This window comes from Rana temporaria, chromosome 2, assembly GCF_905171775.1.
Source record: "Rana temporaria chromosome 2, aRanTem1.1, whole genome shotgun sequence".
Classification (NCBI taxonomy): domain Eukaryota; kingdom Metazoa; phylum Chordata; class Amphibia; order Anura; family Ranidae; genus Rana; species Rana temporaria.
The window spans coordinates 498681797-498701384 of NC_053490.1; the positions used below are offsets into that span (position 1 = coordinate 498681797).

The 19588-nt window shown below is 44.4% G+C and overlaps 2 protein-coding genes across 3 annotated transcripts in view; one reads left to right on the forward strand and one right to left on the reverse strand.

Annotated features, from left to right (window-relative positions):
* Nucleotides 1–356: 356 nt before the first annotated feature.
* On the reverse strand, nt 357–12512 carry RWDD2B (RWD domain containing 2B). 2 transcript variants are annotated; one of them, XM_040338843.1, is made up of 5 exons: nt 12459–12512; nt 9412–9637; nt 8045–8112; nt 5727–5930; nt 357–710 (listed from the first exon to the last, which is right to left on the reverse strand). In XM_040338843.1, the coding sequence occupies exons 2-5, from the start codon at nt 9622–9624 to the stop codon at nt 464–466; spliced, it is 732 nt and encodes a 243-aa protein (XP_040194777.1). In that variant the 5' UTR covers nt 9625–9637; nt 12459–12512; the 3' UTR covers nt 357–463. The 2 variants fall into 2 exon arrangements, with proteins under 2 accessions (XP_040194777.1, XP_040194776.1); XM_040338842.1 differs by having other exon boundaries at nt 5568–5930.
* Nucleotides 12513–16776: 4264 nt separating this feature from the next.
* Nucleotides 16777–19588, forward strand: part of USP16 (ubiquitin specific peptidase 16) — a 51965-nt gene continuing 49153 nt past the window's right edge. Inside the window, exon 1 of the mRNA XM_040338844.1 lies at nt 16777–16999. The gene's annotated coding sequence lies outside the window, so the exon portion shown is untranslated. The remainder of the gene's footprint in view (nt 17000–19588) is intronic.

Here is a 19588-nt window from a genome sequence, read left to right on the forward strand (position 1 = left end):
ATCTGTATACTTTAGCAGTCTGTTAGGTACATGCCACTTTCTTCTATATTATATCTATAGAGCTGCTAGTTCCCTGCTTATTACTTTAGCTGAATTTTTAAAAGGACGAGAGTCACATGACCATCCTACCAAAATATAATGCTGGTCAATCATAGTGGCTGGGAGGGCTGTTTCATTCTATCCACAGCCCCCTATTGGATATTGCGTCTATCCTCCGGGTTAAAAAGCCAACAAGGATTTGGGAAAATAATTGGGCAGTCCTTGACTTCTCCAGATTGCACATAAGTGTGCCCGGGGCTTGTTTTAATCACATGATACTGCACAGGAAAAGTAAAATATAATTTATTAACAATAAGAACATTTTAAAATCATGAACAAATTTATTGCTGTAAGAAAAGTGTCCAGAGTGTTGTGAAGAAATATTCTTCACATCCAGAAGTCTAATTATGATTCTAGTTGTTTCCTATCGTCCCTCAATCCCAAAATACATGGGGAAGACTTCCGAGCATCCCCTTTCCTGGAGGAATTGATAGAGCTGACCCAGATCCATGTGATTCCCCCGGGCTCCGTGCGCATCAAACGCCATCTCCTTCAGAGGGGGGAATTTTCGGAGCTTCTGGATGTTTATCTGGACCTCTGAAGGGGAACAAGACAAAGGGACATCTTCTCTGTGTCGGATTAATATCCGCTTCCAAGTCAGTTTTCTTATTCTGTGGAAGCAGAAGAGATCATTTATAGCCATACTGAGCCTACGGACTAGTTCACATTTGTGCGTGGCATTATTTGGTGTGGTGAGTTTTATTCACACTACCATTGAACTCTAGGATGTGCGTTTTGATGAAAGTGCATCAAAGGTGCAGCATGCAGGACTTTTTTTAGTACACCACACCTAAAATGCACATCTGATTGGCTGCTATAAACAAAAGCAATTGTATTTTCAAACCTTGATAACATTATGCAAAAAAAAAAAATATTTACACTATATTGCTTTTGCAATACACCAAAGTATACTCATCCCGTGATCAAGTACCATTAAAGACGAAACGTCGGGAGGCGGCGTTCTGACATCACCGCATCACGTGTGAGGACCCGGAAGAGACGGGTACACGCTTCTACAAGCCGGCCAACTGATTTTTAATGCCGCACAATCTTTTTTACTTATTAAAACTCAAATGATTTTATACTATGCAAGTTTCCCTTGGTTCCTTTATATATCCCGGAGTACTGTTATCCTGTGTTCGTTTGGGACATTGGCGATTACCTGGCTGACCATACTCGACGGATGTTATTATTACACTTTCAATGTGGATGGTGGATGTCACCCTTATTCATGCTGTGTCTAATCTCTCTGAGATCTTTGGCTCTGGTAAGGGTCAGTGTTTGATGGTGGTGGAGGCTCTTGTTCGTCATCAATTACACCGGGTGTGGATCTGTTTTGCACTTTGGGCTTACTATCCTGACCTGTGTCTACCAATGGTTATGTTTATTATTTTTCATTTTCTCAATTTATATACATTGTGTGTATTTCTTTGATATTTCATGTATGCTGATTAGATATTCATCTTGTATTGTGTCCACATCACTTTATTGGATAATAAGAAATTTTTGTTTTGTTCTTATAGCGCGACTCCCTTTTTTTTTTTTTAAGTATTGGGACACCTGCCTTTACACACACATGAACTTTAACCACTAGAATACCGGCCGCATGTAAAATGACGGCTTCACAGTGGCTCTGGAAACTCAACAGGACGTCAATTGACGTCCTGGATTCCTCCGGCCACTGGGGGGCGCGTCCCCGAGATGCCGATGCGCGTGCCTGGCGGTCGCGATGTCCACCAGGCACCCACGATCAGCAGTGACAGAGCAGGGACGTGGAGCTCTGTGTGTAAACACAGAGCTCCACGTCCTGTCAGGGACAGAGGAGACCGATCTGTGTCTCTTGTACATAGGGACACAGATCGGTTACCTCCCCCAGTCACCCCCCACAGTTAGAACACACCCAGGCTACACATTTAACCCCTTCCTCACCCCCTAGTGTTAACCCCTTCAATGCCAGTCACATTTATACAGTAATTAGTGCATATTTATAGCACTGATCGCAGTATAAATGTGAATGGCGCCAAAAATGTGTCCGATGTGTCCGCCATAATGTCGCAGTCCCAATAAAAAATAAAAAAAATCGCAGATCGCCGCCATTACTAGTAAAAAAAATAAAAATAAAAAAAATAATAATAATAATTATTCTGTCCCATATTTTGTAAGCGCTTATTGCGATTTTTTTTTTTTTTATTATTTTTTTTTTTTTACCAAAAATATGTAGAAGAATACGTATCGACCTAAACTGAGAAAAATTTTTTTGGAAAAAAAAAAAGTTGGCTATTTATTATAGCAACAAGTAAAAAAAATTTTTTTTCAAAATTGTTGCTTTTTTTGTTTTATAGCGCAAAAAATAAAAACCGCAGAGGTGATCAAATACCACCAAAAGAAAGCTCTATTTGTGGGGAAAAAAGGACGCCAATTTTGTTCGGGAGCCACGTCGCACGACCGCGCAATTGTCAGTTAAAGCGACGCAGTGCCGGAAGCTGAAATTTCACCTGGTCAGGAGGGGGGTATATGTGCCCGGTATGGAAGTGGTTAATGGCATCCCAGTCTTATGCCACGTACACACAATCCGAAGATCAGACGACAGATCATCCAACTTTTTCCGTTTACTAGTCACAAGTAGAAATTGAATAGGTTGCTTAAGTCACAAAAATTCTCGTACGACAGAAAAAAAAATCGGAAGTGATGTCATGTGTTGGATTTTCGGACGCCAACTGTACTGACCAAACGAAAATCGTACGATCTGGTATCAAGGAAAATGTTTGTGCATGTCCGATAAAACAATATCGGATGAACTGTCATGATCGGCTCACAGAAGCCCTGTATTAACGATCCGATTATCAGACGATTCTTCCTCGGACGACATTTTTCGTACAATATTCGGATCGTGTGTACGTGGCATTAGTTGGTAGAATTAAATACTTAGTTGGCCCAAGCTTTGCAGCTATAACAGCTTTTAAGTGGTTGTAAAGGTTCGCATTTTTTTTTTTTTAAATAACAAACATGTCATACTTACCCAGTGTTGCCAACCTACCAGATTGAAATTTACTGGCACCACACCCGAAATTTACTGGTGCAGCCACGTTTTTACGGACATTTCACAAAAGTTACTAAATTACATTTTTAGGTGGAAATTTCAGTGTTTAGGCTACAAACAAGTACGCTAGGCAAATAACGTGATTTAAGGTAAAAAAACATATTTTTTTATTTTCGATATAATAAGGGCAAATTATCCCCCTGCCTCCATCCCCCTCTGCCACCAACACCCCCTGCCTTCACCCCCCTCTGCGGTGCCACAATCTCCCCTGCCTCCAATCTGCCTCCAATCTCCCCCAGGCCCCCTCCCTCCACCCCCCTCTGCGGTGCCACCAACAACCCCTGTCTCCATCCCCCACCCTCTGCAGTGCCATCATCCCCCTCTGCGATGCCTCCAATCTCCCCCTGCCTCCATCCCCCTCTGCGGTGCCACCACAGCCACCATTACCCCCTGCCTCCAATGACCTCCGGCCTCCAATCTCCATGCATAGTTTCAAGCCGAACTGATCTCGGCTATTTTTACTGGCACATTCCCGCAACCACGGACATTTACAAACGGGGGGAAAAAAAAAATGCCAGTTTTTATGAACTGTCCGTAAAAATACGGACGGTTGGCAACACTGTACTTACCTCCACTGTGCAGCTCGTTTTGCAGAGTGGCCCTTAACAGTGTTTTCTGGGGTCCCCCGGTGGCTCTCGGCTCCTCCCGCCTCAGGTAACTTCCTCTGGGAAGCGCTCTCCCAAGGGGGTTACCTTGCAGCCGCCGATTACAGGACTCGGCCCCGCCCCCCATCGCCCGCGTCATTGGATTTGTTTGACAGCAGCATGAGCCAATAGCTGCACTGCTATCAATCTATACACTGAAGAGCCGAGAAGCTCGGGCAAAGAAAGAGCGCGTTCGCGACGCAGGACTTTCCAGGGCTCAGGTAAGTAAAAAACGGGGGGCGGTAATCGTCAGATGTTTTTTACCTTAATGCAGGGTTTGACAAATTTGCTTGGAATCTAGGAGCCAGCTAAAAAAGTTAGGACCCAGAAAACGCACCCCGTCCCGCCAAGCTCGCGCGCATGAGCGAACGCATACGTGAGTATCGCCCGCATATGTAAACGGTATTTAAACCACACGTGAGGTATTGCTGCAATTGATAGAGCGAGAGCAATAATTCTAGCTCTAGACCTCCTCTGTAACTCAAAATATGCAACCTGTAGAATTTTTTAAACGTCGTCTATGGAGATTTTTAAAGGGTTAAAGTTTGTCGCCATTCTACGAGCGGATGCAAATGCGCGACATGTTGGGTATCAATTTACTCAGCATAACATTATCTTTCACAATATAAAAAATAATTGGGCTAACTTTACTGTTGTCTTATTAAAAAAAGTGTATTTTTTCCCCAAAAAAGTGTGCTTGTAAGACCGCTGCGCAAATACAGTGTGACAGAAAGTATTGCAATGACCGCCAATTTATTCTCTATGGGGGTTCTAATTAGAGGGAAGGAGATGGCAGTGAAAAAAAAAATTAGAACTGCCGTTCTACTTGTAATGCCAACGGCCACAACAAGATCACAGAAGGAAGCTTAGGCCTGCAGAAGGCCGCAAAGCCGTGGCCTCAATTAACGCCGATCGCGCGGCAGGGGAGCACGGAGACACCAGATCCAGTGTCTCCGTATGCCCCCCACCCTTCCCACCGCGCGATCGCGGCAGGTCCACGCCGGCCGGCAATTGAGGCCGCGGCTTGGCGGCCTTCTGCAGGCCTAATCTTCCCCGAGCGCCAGGTCACAATTGCGCCCGGGCGCCCAGATTTTGACGAGCCATGCCTTAATGTGAAAAATCATGAACCTTTACAACCCTTTTAACTCTTCTGGGAAGGCTGTCCACAAAGTTGAGGGGTGCGTCTATAGGAATGCTTGACCATTCTTCCAGAAGCGTATTTGTGAGGTCAGGCACTGATGTGAACGAGAAGTTCTGGGTCGTAGTCTTCGTTCTAATTCATTCCAAAAGGTGTTCTATCGGGTTGAGGTCAGGACTCTGTACAGACCAGTCAAATTCATCCACCCCAAACTTGCTCATCCATGTCTTTATGGACCTTGCTATTTTTTTTTTATTAAGAATCCGTAAGGCAGGCACCCCATCTCCCCAACCATGTGACACTCGAGATGCTCATTTACTAAGCATTTTATGAATGGGAGGTTTGGAAGTACATTCATACGCGCTCTATACCTGGCAGGTTTTTTCACCCAAAAGCTGAGCTAATCAGGCCAACGGACAAGAATGGTAATGGTAAATTATTATGCTAATAGAGGGATTGCTTGTATTTGATTTATTTGCTGATACAGTGGTTGTGCTTTGTTGACTCATTGAAATTAAATAGATCCTCATTACTTCATGTGAACAACTGTAAATCTCTATTGTGTATAGTGGCTACAACTACATACCTGGACCAAAACTCTTCACAAGACTCCTGTGCCCCCTCCACGCACACAACGCCGGGTTTCCCTGGCATACTAAACCCTGAGAGCCCCAACTCCTCTGACCATTCCATGATATATTTTCTCTTCTGTTTGTTGTATATGTGATGACTGTAGATCCATAACCTTGTGAAAATGCTGTCTTCAGGAGTCATCCCAGTTCCTTTCTGATGATCACTGGGGGACACCATGTTCAGGTAGGTAGAATAATTCTCTTTAACCCATTCCACAGCACTTAAAATACAAACATCTCCTATGCAATTGTTTTTTAGATACGTGTTCAGATCTGTATGAAGCCGAGTCTGCTGTGAACGCATCAGGGCTGGCGATCTATAAATTAAAAAAAAAAAAAAATTCTGTAGCGTAGAAGTATGTTAAAGTGAAGATCTACTAACTTATAGTGGCCCCTAGAAATGTTAATTGTGCCTAAGCAGTACTCTGAAAAAGGTACCTTTTAATTCCTTTAAAGGGGTTGTAAAGACAAAAATATTTTCCTCTTAAATTAAAGTCTGACAGTAGCTGATAAAGTAAAAAGTAATGTTTTGCATTATAACTAGTTTGATACCTGTTGAAATCGAGCCGTTTTATTCACCTCCGTCACTCCTGAAACGTTATTCTCACTGACTTCCTGGTTTGCGGTGCGCATTCATTCTTGCTACATCACGGCCTAATGGGAACTACAGTTCCCATTAGGCTTAGCCTCCATGCCTGTGAGGGATAAGAGAGCATCTTCACGCAGGGCTGTAGTCATAGGGAGGGGGTGAGCACATTCTTCTTTCCACCATGCAAAACGGCTCAGATGCTGGTGGAAAGCAAGAAGAGGAGAGACAGGAAATGGCATTTTCAAACCTGGATTACTGTATTTTGGAGGTCAAAAGGAAAAACGAGGTAAGTGATATTTAAATTCTCTAGCTTACAGCAATCAATTGATCTAATAAAAAACTAACCTTTAGTGTTCCTTTAAGGCTGCTTCCACTGAAAGCACTAGCTGTTAGCGGTAAAGTGCCACTCGCTTTACTGCTGTATAAGCAGCGCTTTTGCGCCGCTAGCGGCTGCATTTAATCCCAAAGAAGGGGTTAAAAACTCCTGGGTTCCAAAGACGCTTTTCAGGAACTTCAAAAGCACTGCCCATTTTGAAAGCGATGTTTACATCGCTCCCAAACCACCCCAAAGATGCTGCTTGCAGGACTTTTTCTAACGTCCCACAAGCGCACCGCCCAGGGGTGAAAAACACCCATTGCAATGAATGGAGGCGCTTTTCAGGCGCTATAATGCCTGAAACCTGCCTCAGTGTGAAAGGGGTCTTATAGCAGGTGCACTTCCTATACCTGGGCGCACCTTTGTCTTGCGTCTAAGGCCTCGTACACACGATAGGATAGCCAGAGGACAACAGTCTGAAGGACCGTTGTCTTAGGTTAACCGATGAAGCGGACTGATGGTCCGTCACGCCTACACACCATAGGTTAAATAACCGATCGTGTCAGAACGCGGTGACGTAAAACACAACGACGTGCTGAAAAAAACGAAGTTCAATGCTTCCAAGCATGCTCGATTCTGAGCATGCGCGGGTTTTTAACCAATGCTTTTGCATACTAACGTTCGGTTTTGACCTATCGGTTAGGCGTCCATCGGTTAAATTTTAAAGCAAGTTCCTATTTTTTTTAACCGAAGGTTAAATAACCGATGGGGCCCACACACGATCGGTTTTGACCGATGAAAACGGTTCTTCAGACCGTTGTCCTCTGGCTATCCTATCGTATGTACGAGGCCTAACAGCTTTGTATCTGCTGTGCAAAAAAACATATAAAAGGCACCACTGTTAACTGCTAGTTTTAGGGGATTTGGAGTGACATTGCTTTTAAATGTTCTCCTTGCTGGAGAGGAAGCTGTACCTGAGGGCCTGCAGTAAAGGGATCTCCCTGCTTCCGCTTCATTAATTCAATGGATCTGTGCTTCCTCTATTTCCCCTGCTGTTTTTTGACCATTATCCCACCAGTCTTCTATAAGGATAATGTTTAGTTGTGATTAACGAGGCAGTTAGTACATATGGATATGCAATTGTCTCTGCAGTGGATGCTTATAGATAGTGTAAATGAACCACTAAACACTGGGGCAATTCATTAAGTCTACCATAGCCGGTATATCTTGCAGTTTGAAGCATGTGGCAAATAACTGGCTGCAGCAGTCATTCAAGAATGGGGAGAAGATAGAGAAAGGAGACACAGAGAGAAAGGGGAGGAGGGGGTGGAAAGGGAAGAGTAACAGATGTAGGTTAAAAGGGTAATTTGGAAGGGGAGCAGCAATGTGAGTGAGTGGGTTAATAAAAAGCAACCAAGAAAAAAAAATGGCATAAGAGAAGGTGTGATAGAGGAAGACAGAGGGAGAGTAATCGTTTACATTATTTCAATGATATACTTGTAGACAACACAGAATGCATGCAGTACCTGACTACAATTTCCGGTGGGACATTTGGGTAGTGAGGCGGGTATGAACAATGTAAGGAAAGTACATCCTGCAAAAAAAAAAAGTCTATGTAAACACAGAGCTCCACGTCCTGTCGGAGAGAGGAGACCGATGCTGTGTGCCTTGTACATAGGGACACAGCATCGGTCACCTCCCCCAGTCAGTCCCCTCCCCCCACACAGTAAGAATCACACCCAGGGAATACATTTAACCCCTTCCCCACCCCCTAGTGTTAACCCCTTCACTGCCAGTCACATTTATACAGTCATTACCGTATTTGCCGGTGTATAAGACGACTGGGCGTATAAGACGACCCCCTAATTTTCCAGCCAAAATGTTGGTTTGGGGATATACTCGCCGTATAAGACTACCCCCTTCCTACTAGTCATGCCTGCTCCCCTTCCAAATTACCCTTTTAACCTACATCCGTTACTCTTCCCTCTCCCTTTCCACCCCCTCCTCCCCTTTCTAACTAGCTTGTTATGCATTACTTCTCTTAGATCGAAGCCCCCGAAGCCATCCTCGTGTCCCCCCTCTGGCCATAGACATCTCTCCACAGATACCCGGAAGTTTACTTCCAGGTATTGCCGCTGTGATTGGCCGGAGAGGCGAAGACGTCACTCTGCGCATGCGCGCGGGAGCAGGCAAATACGGCATTGCCGTTTTTATGAATAGGATCATCACTGCGCCCGCGCCGTTGTCTACGGCGTGCAAGCACCGTAGACAACGATCTATACCTTTTGGAAAATATCTCCTAAACCGTGTAGGTTATTGCAAACACCTACAGGTAAGCCTTTGGCCCCTTTCACATGTGTGGACCGTATGTTCGCATTTTCATCCATCCGTTGCGGATGAAAACGGGATATACATTGGTCCCTATGTGATTGTATCTTTGCGGAGGCGGGTGATTACAGGTGTCAGTGGATGGTCGTCCGCTGACACCCGTAATCACCCGCCTCCGCAAAGATCCGATTTTTCGGACGGAATAAAATCCTATTTTTCTTCCGTCTGGTCGGATCGGGTGAACACGGACATACGGTCCGTGTTCATCCGATCCCCCATAGGGGAGAGCGGAGGAAAGACAGGGCGGTCCCTGCACAGTGTGCGGGGACCGCCCTGTCAGCCGACGGCTCAGCAGGGATTTTACGGAGGATCCCCGCTGGGCAAAGCGGACACACGGAGGCAGATCATTACTGATCCGCCTCCATGTGAAAGGGCCCTTAATCCAGGTTTACCTGTAGGTGTAACCTCAGGGGGAGGATTTACAGTCACTTTAATGAATTCCAAGGCCCATGTTCTGTCATTGCACAGATTTCAGTTTAGACACGGATAACAGAACCCACATTACCTGGATGTTGTCTGCGTTGCCATCACCGAGTCTCACAGTCAATGTGAACTGAATTGTAAAGGTTGGAGTGACCGCTGTTTGCTTTTCTGCAAATTCTCTCAGCTCCGCCAACGCCAACTGATCAGTGACCGCAAACTCTTCTTCCCCGGGGAACATGCTGGAGAGAAGGTCGAGCTCCGAGATCTGAGCCTCCGCTTCCTCCTGGCTTAACATTATGATTGAGGATCTGTAAAACAACAAGTTATTGATTACTGCACTTCTAATCTACACACCAACACTTCTTTTTTTTTTTATAATGTTTTATTTTTTTTTGAAAGAAGAAGCCGGTGCAAGATGCAGACGAGAAGACCCAAGAAAGAAGCAGAGGAAGAAGAAGACGGAGGAGGAAGAAACCTGAACGAAAGCAGAAAAGAAGAAGATGGGAGAAGAAGAAGCGCGGAAAGAAGACACCAATAAAGGAATTGTCAAAAACCGGCCACTGTCTTCTCCCACATCCCGACACCTCCCCCTGGTGAAATGGCAGAGGTACAATGCACCCCATTACCATTTCACACAGGGGGGGGGGGCGGGTTTCCAGATTCCGATAAGCCCCCCGCCCGCAGACCCCCACAACCACCGGCCAGGGTTGTGGGGATGAGGCCCTTGTCCCCATCAACATGGGGAAAAGGTGCCCCGGGGGAACCCCAAAGCACCCTCCCCATGCCGAGGGCATGTGGCCTGGCACGGTTCAGGAGAGGGGGGGGGACGCTCTCTCGTCCCCCCCTCTTTTCTGCCACACCAACACTTCTACATTACAGCAAAGAAACTGCCCAGGCAAATCAGAAATCGACATTTTAAATGACAACCTGTGATGCACAACAAATGAAGGAGGTTCTCTTGAATAAAGTATATCTAAAGCCAACTGTCTTATTTTTGTTATGAATTGTTAACAAACCCTCTGAGTGGCTGTAAAGTGGTTGGAGGAGATCAGCAGCACTGTGTTGCAACAAAAGGTGAAAATAAAAAGTGAAGTGTGAGATTTCAAGAAAATAAACATTCATACTCACCTAGGTGGGGGCAGCATTGATATAATGCTACGGCTATCTCCAGCTGCCTCAACACCGAGAGCTGAGCAATCAAAGATCACAGATCGTTCAGTTCTCAGGTTTTCTTTTAGAGCAGAGAGCCGTGACCGCCAATCACCAGCTCTGTACTCTGCCTCACTGGAGTGCCAGGATGTGAAGGGAGCAGGAGGCGCTGGTTCAGGCTCTCAGAGGCTGAGCCAGCTGCTGGTCAAACATCTGGGTGGATCCCGACATTATTGTCAGGTTTCCTGCAGAGCCTGGACCGTCTCTATGTGATGTCAGACAACATTAGCCTGCTGTTGGCTGAATACAGGTCATAGGAGTACAGAACTAAGTGCAGTCCTGTGACCCACAGGAGAAGTCAGAACAAAAAAGCTTTGATCATACTTTTCCTTTAAAGTGGTTGTAAACCCAAAAAAAACATAAGAAAAAAAAAAAACCTGCAGACAAAGGCATAATGAGCTAGTATTACTTACCTTAGATCGAAGCCCACGCAGCGACCTTCATCCCTCTCATCCGCCGCCTTGAGACCCGGAGTGACTTCCGGGTATCGCCAATCCAGCACTGTGACAGGCCGGAGCGGCAATGACGTCACTCCCGCACATGCGTGCGCTCCTGGCACATTTCCATTCAAGACCCAGCGCACTCGGTGCACATGGGCCATAGACATCGGTGCCCGATTTTCTGCAAATATCTTCTTAACCATTTAGGTTAAGGAGATATTGCAAGCACCTACAGGTAAGCCTTAAAGCGGAGTTCCACCTAAAAATGGAATTTCCGCTTAATCCACTCCTTCCCCCCTTATATGCCACATTTGGCATGTAATTTTTTTGGGGGGGGGGGGGGGAGTGGGTGGGGTCAGGAGGAGTGGGACTTCCTGTCCCGAGGGGCTGGTAAGGCGAATATCTTAATCGCCTTATTGCAGCCCCTCCCTGTAGGCGAGCGCCTGTCCAATCGGACGGCGCTCGCGCATGCACAGTGCCGCTCTCGCATGCGCAGCGGGTGCCCGGCCGTGAAGCCGAAAGCTCTGTACTGTTTGTGTCTGTTTGTTTATTAAAAGCCAGCAGCTACACTTTTTGTGTCTGTTTGTTTATTAAAAGCCAGCAGCTACACTTTTTGTAGCTGCTGACTTTTAATAAACTTAAAAAAAGGCTGGAACACCCCTTTAATGTAGGCTTACCTGTAGGTGAAAGTAGTATCAGAGGGTATACAACCGCTTTAAAGAGGAAGTAAACTCTGTTTTTTTTTTTTTTTTTACCTGCAAAGTAAAGGCATAATGTGCTAGTATGCATCACATACTAGCACATTATGTGACACTTACCTGCAAATGAAGCCCTTGTTGTCCCCGCTGCAGGCCACATTCATCTTCGCCCGCCTTCCTTCTGGTTCCGAGGACTCCAGCTGTACGACTGGCCAGAGCCGCGTGACGTTGCGCATTTATCTGTGCATTATACAGTAAATATCTCCTAAACAGTGCAAGTTAAAAAGGAAGTAAACCCTCTGGGGAAGAAAAAAAAAAACACCCTGCAAGACAAAGGCATAATGAGCTAGTATGCATAGCATACTTACCTGAGATTGAAGCCCCCGCAGCCATCCTTGTTCCCCTCCTCCGTTGCCGCCATCTCTCCCGGATTGACTTCCGGGTATCGCGGCTCCAGCCAGTCACTCCTGCGCATGCGTGCGGGAGCCGCCAGTCAGGGCACGATCGACATTAGAAACGGCACGTCCAGTGCGCCGTTGTCCTACGGCGCATGCACCGTGCATCTATTGCAAATATCTCCTAAACCGTGGAGGTTTAGGAGATCTTTCTTGCACCTACAGGTAAAAGTGGTCTGTAAGGGTTTACAACCACTTTAAGGAGATATTTACAGTACCCATAGGTACAGGAGAATATCATTAAAGGAAGGTTTACTTCCTCTTTAATAATAATAATAATAATAATAATAATAAAACAAAAAAAATCCAATTATATTGCAACCAGACCTGATTCCACATAGGAGTCTTCTGTACTACAACATGCTCCAGGAAGCAGGAAGCAGCCAGCTCCACATGCCTCCAGACGCCCCGCCCCTCTCCCCAGCAGCTGGCTGTGTAGAGCCTGTCATTGCACACTGGGAGGAGGTGTAGAGTCTGGAAAAGGCTTTCACGCATGCGCTGTAATAGTAATCAGCTAGAACACCGCCTTTCCGAGTTCTAAAGAGAATGAATAATACTGATAATGTTGTCTTCGTTTGAAGCCATTTTCCCGTGGACCAATTAGTGTTTATTCTATGTTATTTGTCTTCTAGAACATGGCGGAGCCTTAAAGCCTAAAGCTCCTCAGCTGGGGACATCATTTGGGTCTTTGATTGCCTTTGTTATATAAATGTTCTGCCATGTTCTAGAAGACAAATAACACAGAATAATCACGGCAGTATGCCCAGAAAAATGGCTACACAATACAGACAGCATAATCTGTATCATTCGTTCTCTTTAGTCTAAGAAAGTGAAAACCCTCATTAGGAGTTAGTGGCTGTATCATCAGATTTTGTAATGGGAAGTGACGTTCCCTATTGGATAAACAATGACTGACAGAATGATACAGATTAGGTTGTCTTCGTTTTGCAGCCATTTTGCTGTGGACCTGGCAGTGCGTATTTTATGTTATTGGTCTTCTCTAGTCACTTCAGCCCCAGAAGATTTTACCCCCTTCCTGACCAGAGCACTTTTTACAATTTGACACTGCGTCGCTTTAACTGACAATTACGCGGGCATGCGATTCTGTACCCAAACTAAATTTGCATCCTTTTTTCCCCACACAAATAGAGCTTTCTTTTGGTGGTATTTGATCACTTCTGCGTGGGGGGGTTGGGAGTTGTGCTATAGACAAAAAAAAAAGCAACAATTTTGAAAAAAAAACGATATTTTTTACTTTTTGCTATAATAAATATCCCAAATTTCTTTATCAATTTAGGAGGATATGTATTCTTCTACATATTTTTGGTAATAAAAAAAATCACAATAAGCGTATATTGATTTCTGGGCGGAACTCCGCTTTAACTAATCTTTTTTTTTAGGTTAAATCACCTTTAACTGCTTGCCGACCAGCGCATGACGATATATGTTGACAGCATAGCTCGGACAGGCAGAAGGATGTACCTGTAAGATCGTGGCATTATGGACGCGCGTGTGCCGCCAGCTCCGTGAGCCCGACCGCGGGTATACCCGCGATCGTCTCACGGTGAGTTAGAACGGGGAGATGCTGATGTAATCAAGCATCTCTCCGCTCTGCCTAGTGACAATGACAGTGATCACAGCTTCCTGTAATCGGAAGCGGTGATCACTGTCTTGTCACGTGTAGCCCATTCACTCTAAAGTAAGAATCACTCACTAGCGCACACTTAACCCCTGCAGCGCCACCTAGTGGTTAACCCCTTCACTTCCCGTGTTATTTTCACAGTAATCAGTGTATTTTTATAGCACTGCTCGCTGTAAAAATGACAATGGTCCCAAAAATGTGTCAAAAGTGTCCGATGTGTCCGCCATAATGTCGCAGTCACGATAAAAATCGCTGATCGCCGCCATTACCAGTAAAAAAAAAAAATATGAATAAAAATGCCATAAAACTATCCCCTATTTTGTAAACACTGTAACTTTTGTGCAAACCGATCAATAAACACTTATTGCGATTTTTTGTACCGAAAATATGTAGAAGAATACGTATCGGCCTAAACTGAGGAAAAAAATATTGTTTTATATATTTTTGGGGGATATTTATTATAGCAAAAAGTAAAAAATATTGCTTTTTTTTTTAAATTGTCGCTCTATTTTTGTTTATAGCGCAAAAAATAAAAAACGCAGAGGTGATCAAATACCACCAAAAGAAAGCTCTATTTGTGGGGAAAAAAAGGATGTAAATTTTGTTTGCACGACTGCGCAATTGTCAGTTAAGGCAAAGCAGTGCCGAATCGCAAAAAGACCTCCGGTCTTTAAGCTGACAAATGGTCCGGGGCTGAAGAGGGGGTTCACCCTATAAAAAAAAAAATTCTAGCATTAAATTAAGCATAGTAGCGCGAGCTACAGTATGCCTTTATTTATTTTTTTTGCCCCGTACTCACTGTTTAATCCTATAGTGAAGATTCCGACTCCCCGTGGGGAATGGGCGTTCCTATCCAGAGGGAAGATGATTGACGGCCGGCTCTGGCGCGTCACGCTTCTCTGGAAATAGCCGAAATAGGACTTGGCTCTTCACGGCGCCTGCACATAGTCAATCATCTTCCCTCTGAATAGGAATGCCCATTCCCCGCAGGGGGTCGGAATCTTCACTATAGGATTAACCCTTTTCACGCCGACGCAACGCATATATGCGTCCTCGGCTTTCGGGGGTTATACCGGGATGATGCCTGTTGTTTAGAGCCGGCGATCGGCTATCCAAACATAACATCCGATGCGGCTAAAAGCCGCTCGGTTGTTATGCCGGAGGAGCGGGAGGGGACATCCCCCCTCCCGCCGCCTCTCGCCGCTCTGACCTGGCCTCCCGTCCGACCGGGAGACCCGATCCTCCATCCGCCGCGTTCTGTGTCCAGGCGGAGACTGACACTAAGCCGTAAACGGCTTTGATTCAGTCTCCGCATTGAAACCACGGAAGCGGCGTCATGACGTCAGTTCCGGGTTTCTCGGCTGTCAATGGCGCCGGATTTAAAAAAGTACACAGTATTCAGAATCGCCGTTTTCGGCGATCTGAATACTTTGAAGTGCAAAGGAGGGATCGGGGGTCTTTTAGACCCCCGATCCCTCCATAAAGAGTTCCTGTCACCACCTATTACTGTCACAAGGGATGTTTACATTCCTTGTGACAGCAATAAAAGTGATCAAAATGTAAAAAAAAAAAAAAAACACAATTTAATATTATAAAAAAAATAAAATAAATAAGAAAACAAAACAAAAACATTTTTAAAGCGCCCCCCTCCCCGCGAGCTTGCGCAGCAAAGAAAACGCATACGGAAGTCGTGCCCGCATATGAAAACGCTGTTCAAATCACACATGTGAGGTATCGCCGCGATCGTCAGAGCCAGAGCAATTATTCTAGCACTAGACCTACTCTGTAACTCTAACCTGGTAACCGTAAAAAAAGTTTAAAGTGTCGCCTATGGAGATTTTTAGGTACCGTAGTTTGTCGCAATTCCACGAGTGCGTGCAATTATAAAGCGTGACATGCTTGGTATCTATTTACTCGGCGTAACATCATCTTTCACATTATGCAAACAAATGGGCTAATTTTACTTTTTCATTTTTTTTAAATTCATGAAAGTTAATTTTTCCCAAAAAGTTGTGTTTAAAACACCGCCGCACAAATACCGTGTGACATAAAATATTGCAAAAATCGCCATTTTATTCTCTAGATTCTCTGCTAAAATATATATATATATATATATATATATATATATATATAATATTTGGGGGTTCTAAGTAATTTTCTAGCCAAAAATATGGATTTTAACTTGTAAACACCAAATGTCATACATAGGCGTAGGCATGAAAGGGTTAAACAGTGAGTATGGGGCAAAAAAAATAAATACAGGCATACTGTAGCTCGCGCTACTATGCTTAATTTAATGTTAGAATGTTGTAATTGTGGGTGAACCACCGCTTTAAAGGGGTGTCAGGCAGTGGAGCATTTTCTATGCCTACATGCTTTTTGCAGAGTAGGTGTCCCTCATTCCCATTTCAAAAAGTTGGGAGGTATACTAGTCTTGCAACTGAGCTCTGTGATTGTACGGAGCTGTGATTACATCACTCCAGCGCATGTGCGTGGAAGCCGCCGTTCACGGCACAGGGCTCAGAAACAACGGCACTCGTGGCTGCATGTAATGTAAATACCTCCTAAACGGTGCACGTTTAGGAGATATTTACACTACGTAAATGTCAGCAGAAGAACTTTACTTCCTCTTTAATAATAGTAATAAAAATAAGTTGTTATGTTTTAGTTATGATAGTCTTGTTATGTTCTGCATGTTCTAGAGAAGACCAATAACATGGAATAGGCACAGCCAGATCCGCAGAAAAATGGCCGCTAAACGAAGACAACATAATCTGTGTCAGGCTGTCAGTCATTGTTTAGCCAATAGGTAGCCACTGACGTCTTATGACGGATTTCATTTTCTCAGACTAAAGAGAGCGAATGATACAGATTATGTTGTCTTCGTTTCGAGGCCATTTTTCTGTGGACCTGGTAAGTTCCTATTCTATGTGATTGGTCTTCTAGAAGATGGCGGATAGTAATAGACTAAAGCTCCTCAGTTGGGGACATTATTTTGGTGTTGGATTGGTAAGGCTGTTTCTCTCTTTCCTTGCATGCCTGAGTTCTGAGGGAGAGCTGAGGAGCCGGTAACGTGTGGTGTGGGTAGCAGGGAGCCGGGCGTAGGCGGAAAGACCGAGAGAGGGAGCCGGAGGAGTCCAATCACCGTCTATATTACAGAAGACACGAGCAGGCACCGCCAGTGTCCGGTCATTGCCATATGCTGGCTCTGGACTGACCTTTGCCGGTAGGTAGTCATCTGTAAATCACTTATAGAGAGAGTGTGGAAATGCAATCAGTAAAATATTGTCTGTTCCTGTCAGATCTTTCACTATTTGTCAATCTGCAGCTTTAGAATAATTTATGGTGATCCTGCCATGAAGGGCCTTGCTGGAAAACTCCCAGAATGTTGCTAAGGCTGGATTCACACCTATGGCATTTTTAGCGCATTTTGCAGATTTGCTCTACAGAACGTGTTCCATAGGAAACAATGTTAGATGGACTGTAGTGCAAAAAGCACTAAAAATGCCATAGGTGTGAATCCAGCCTAACAGCCCATTCACACCTAGGCGTATATACGCCTGTAGCGCGCGACGCCGCAGCAGCCCCTGATACGCTGGAGGGGTGAGTTTACATTGTCGGCTATGGAGATGGTTCACATCTCCACGCCGAACGCCGTACGCCTGCTGCCTGAAAACAAGTCCCGGACCTTTTTTTCAGGCGGCTTTCGGCGTTCGGCCATAGCTGACAATGTTGTCACCCCTCCTGTGTATGTTACCACGGCGTATTTTACCGCATTTTGTTGCGGCAAATCGCAGGACAAAACGCCGCAATTTGTCGCGGCAAAATACGCCGCGGTAACATACGTCTAGGTGTGAATGCAGCCTAAGGGACGCCTAGCTGTTTAGATAGATGTAGTCGTGCGTCCAAATTTCCGTTACCTCCTGAAGTCAGATCCACACTCGGATCGCACTCCAGAGGCAGACAGCTGGCCAGGTTAAAAAATGAGGTTAAAACAGGCTGAGGGAAGACATCTGTCTTCTCATCACCTGTTTTAACCTTATTTTTGCGGAGAAACGTGCTATAACCTCGTGCATTGCCCACGGTTGCTGGGCATCTGCGGCACTAACCCATCGACTTGAATGTGTAGCATTCAGCAGGCTTGCCGATCGGCATGAGTCGGGTCAGATTTGGCACGGGTGTGAAGCATCAGGGACTCGACATGTCAACACCACCGTCCGCTGCCCAGGGCTGTGGAGTCGGAGTCAGGGGAAGTTTTGGGTACCTGGAGTTGGCAAACAATGCTCCGACTCCGACTACTGAAATTTAGATTGGAATTAAAAAAAAAAAGCAAGTTTAAATGTCCCAATTCACAAAAAGTTATAATTAATGACTTCTCTACTGTAAGAATAAAGACCAATGCATGCAGTGCCTCACGTAACCGCAAAACGAACACGTTAAGTGACCGTGAAGAAGCGTGCTTTTCATGTGCTTCACTATATGGCACGCAACGCACAATTAGGAGCTGCAATACTTATACTTTCCATAGTGTTGTGCTTTTACAGGGAACGCATGTTAGAGAACCAGTAAGTGTCCAAAATTCTGGGGTGCATAGAAGAGATTACAAAAAGCAAAATTAAGTTGGACCCCTGGGTAGTATTGTTCCATGGGGGAGAGGATGAAATTAAAAAATATAAGAAAACCCTTGTCCCACATCTATTAAATGCTGCTAAAAGGACAATACCGAGAAAATGGCAGGAGGAGGAATGTCCCTCAATTTGGGAATGGATAGACTCCGTGGAAGAGACCTATAAAATGGAAGAACTGAGAGAAGGGGTGGAAGGTAATAATATAGCCCAGGATAAGAAATGGGATAATTGGAGGGCCTTTAAGAAATCGTGGAGTTATGTTGAAAAACTCAGAGTTGAGACCTAAAGACAAATTAAAAACAGATTTGAAGGCATCAGAAGGTACTTGGGATTGTTTATGGTGAGATAGAGGGAGGGGAGGTGGGAGAGGGAGGGAAGGGAGGAACTGGGATAAGGCGAAGGAATTGAAAATTTTTTTTTTTTGTTGAGATTACTAACAAAATTATTAAAAAAAAAAAATATATATATATATATATATATATATATATATATATATATATATATATATATATATATATATATATATATACGGCAAGAAAAAAGAAATCTAAGAAAAAACCACACTAATGATGCGAAACCTGATTAGAGACGCTAAGAGCTGGCAAACGGAACATGAGCGTATAAACGCATACTCTATGAGGTTGAAGTCTGAAGTGAAAAAAAAAAAAAAAAAAAAAAGAGAACCAGTAAGTGTCCAAATAAAAAAATTCCAACAGGAGTTTTATAAAGCACTAAAAGAAGTTGAAAAGTATGATCGCTCATCAAAACTTACTGTTGTAGAAGCCATCCTTGTTTATCCAGAGATCGTTAGTGATGTGGCCAGAATAGTTACTGCAATGCCACCCACCCAAGTCAGTGTCGAAAGATTATTTTCAGCCCTAAAAATAATACAGTCTGACTTAAGAGCCTCTATGAAAGAGGATCTGGCAGAGGCAATTCTCTTCCTTAGAACTCTACATTGAATTGATTCGCATTTGCTAAGCCTAGAACTACATTTCAAGATTAATATAAACCATTTCTAGGTTTTACAGATTTTGTTTTTGGTTCATTATAGATAAGCTTTGTTTTTGTTCTAAAACAACCAAATAATGTGGTTTGTATTTTTGAACTGGTAAAGATCCTGTTCCTAATGTTTATGCCTGCTGCTACTATCCAGCCACTTGATTGATTAATATATATTTTTTTTT

What these genes read in the sequence shown, in the direction of transcription:
- RWDD2B (XM_040338842.1), bottom strand. Translation starts at nt 9,624, where the DNA reads ATGTTAAGCCAGGAGGAAGCGGAGGCTCAGATCTCGGAGCTCGACCTT. An exon ending in CCACCGGAAATTGTAGTCAG is followed by an intron (nt 5,931 to 8,044) that starts GTACTGCATGCA and finishes TTTAATTTATAG; the next exon opens with ATCGCCAGCCCTGATGCGTT. An exon ending in TGTGAAGAGTTTTGGTCCAG is followed by an intron (nt 711 to 5,567) that starts GTATGTAGTTGT and finishes CTGCTTCCACAG; the next exon opens with AATAAGAAAACTGACTTGGA.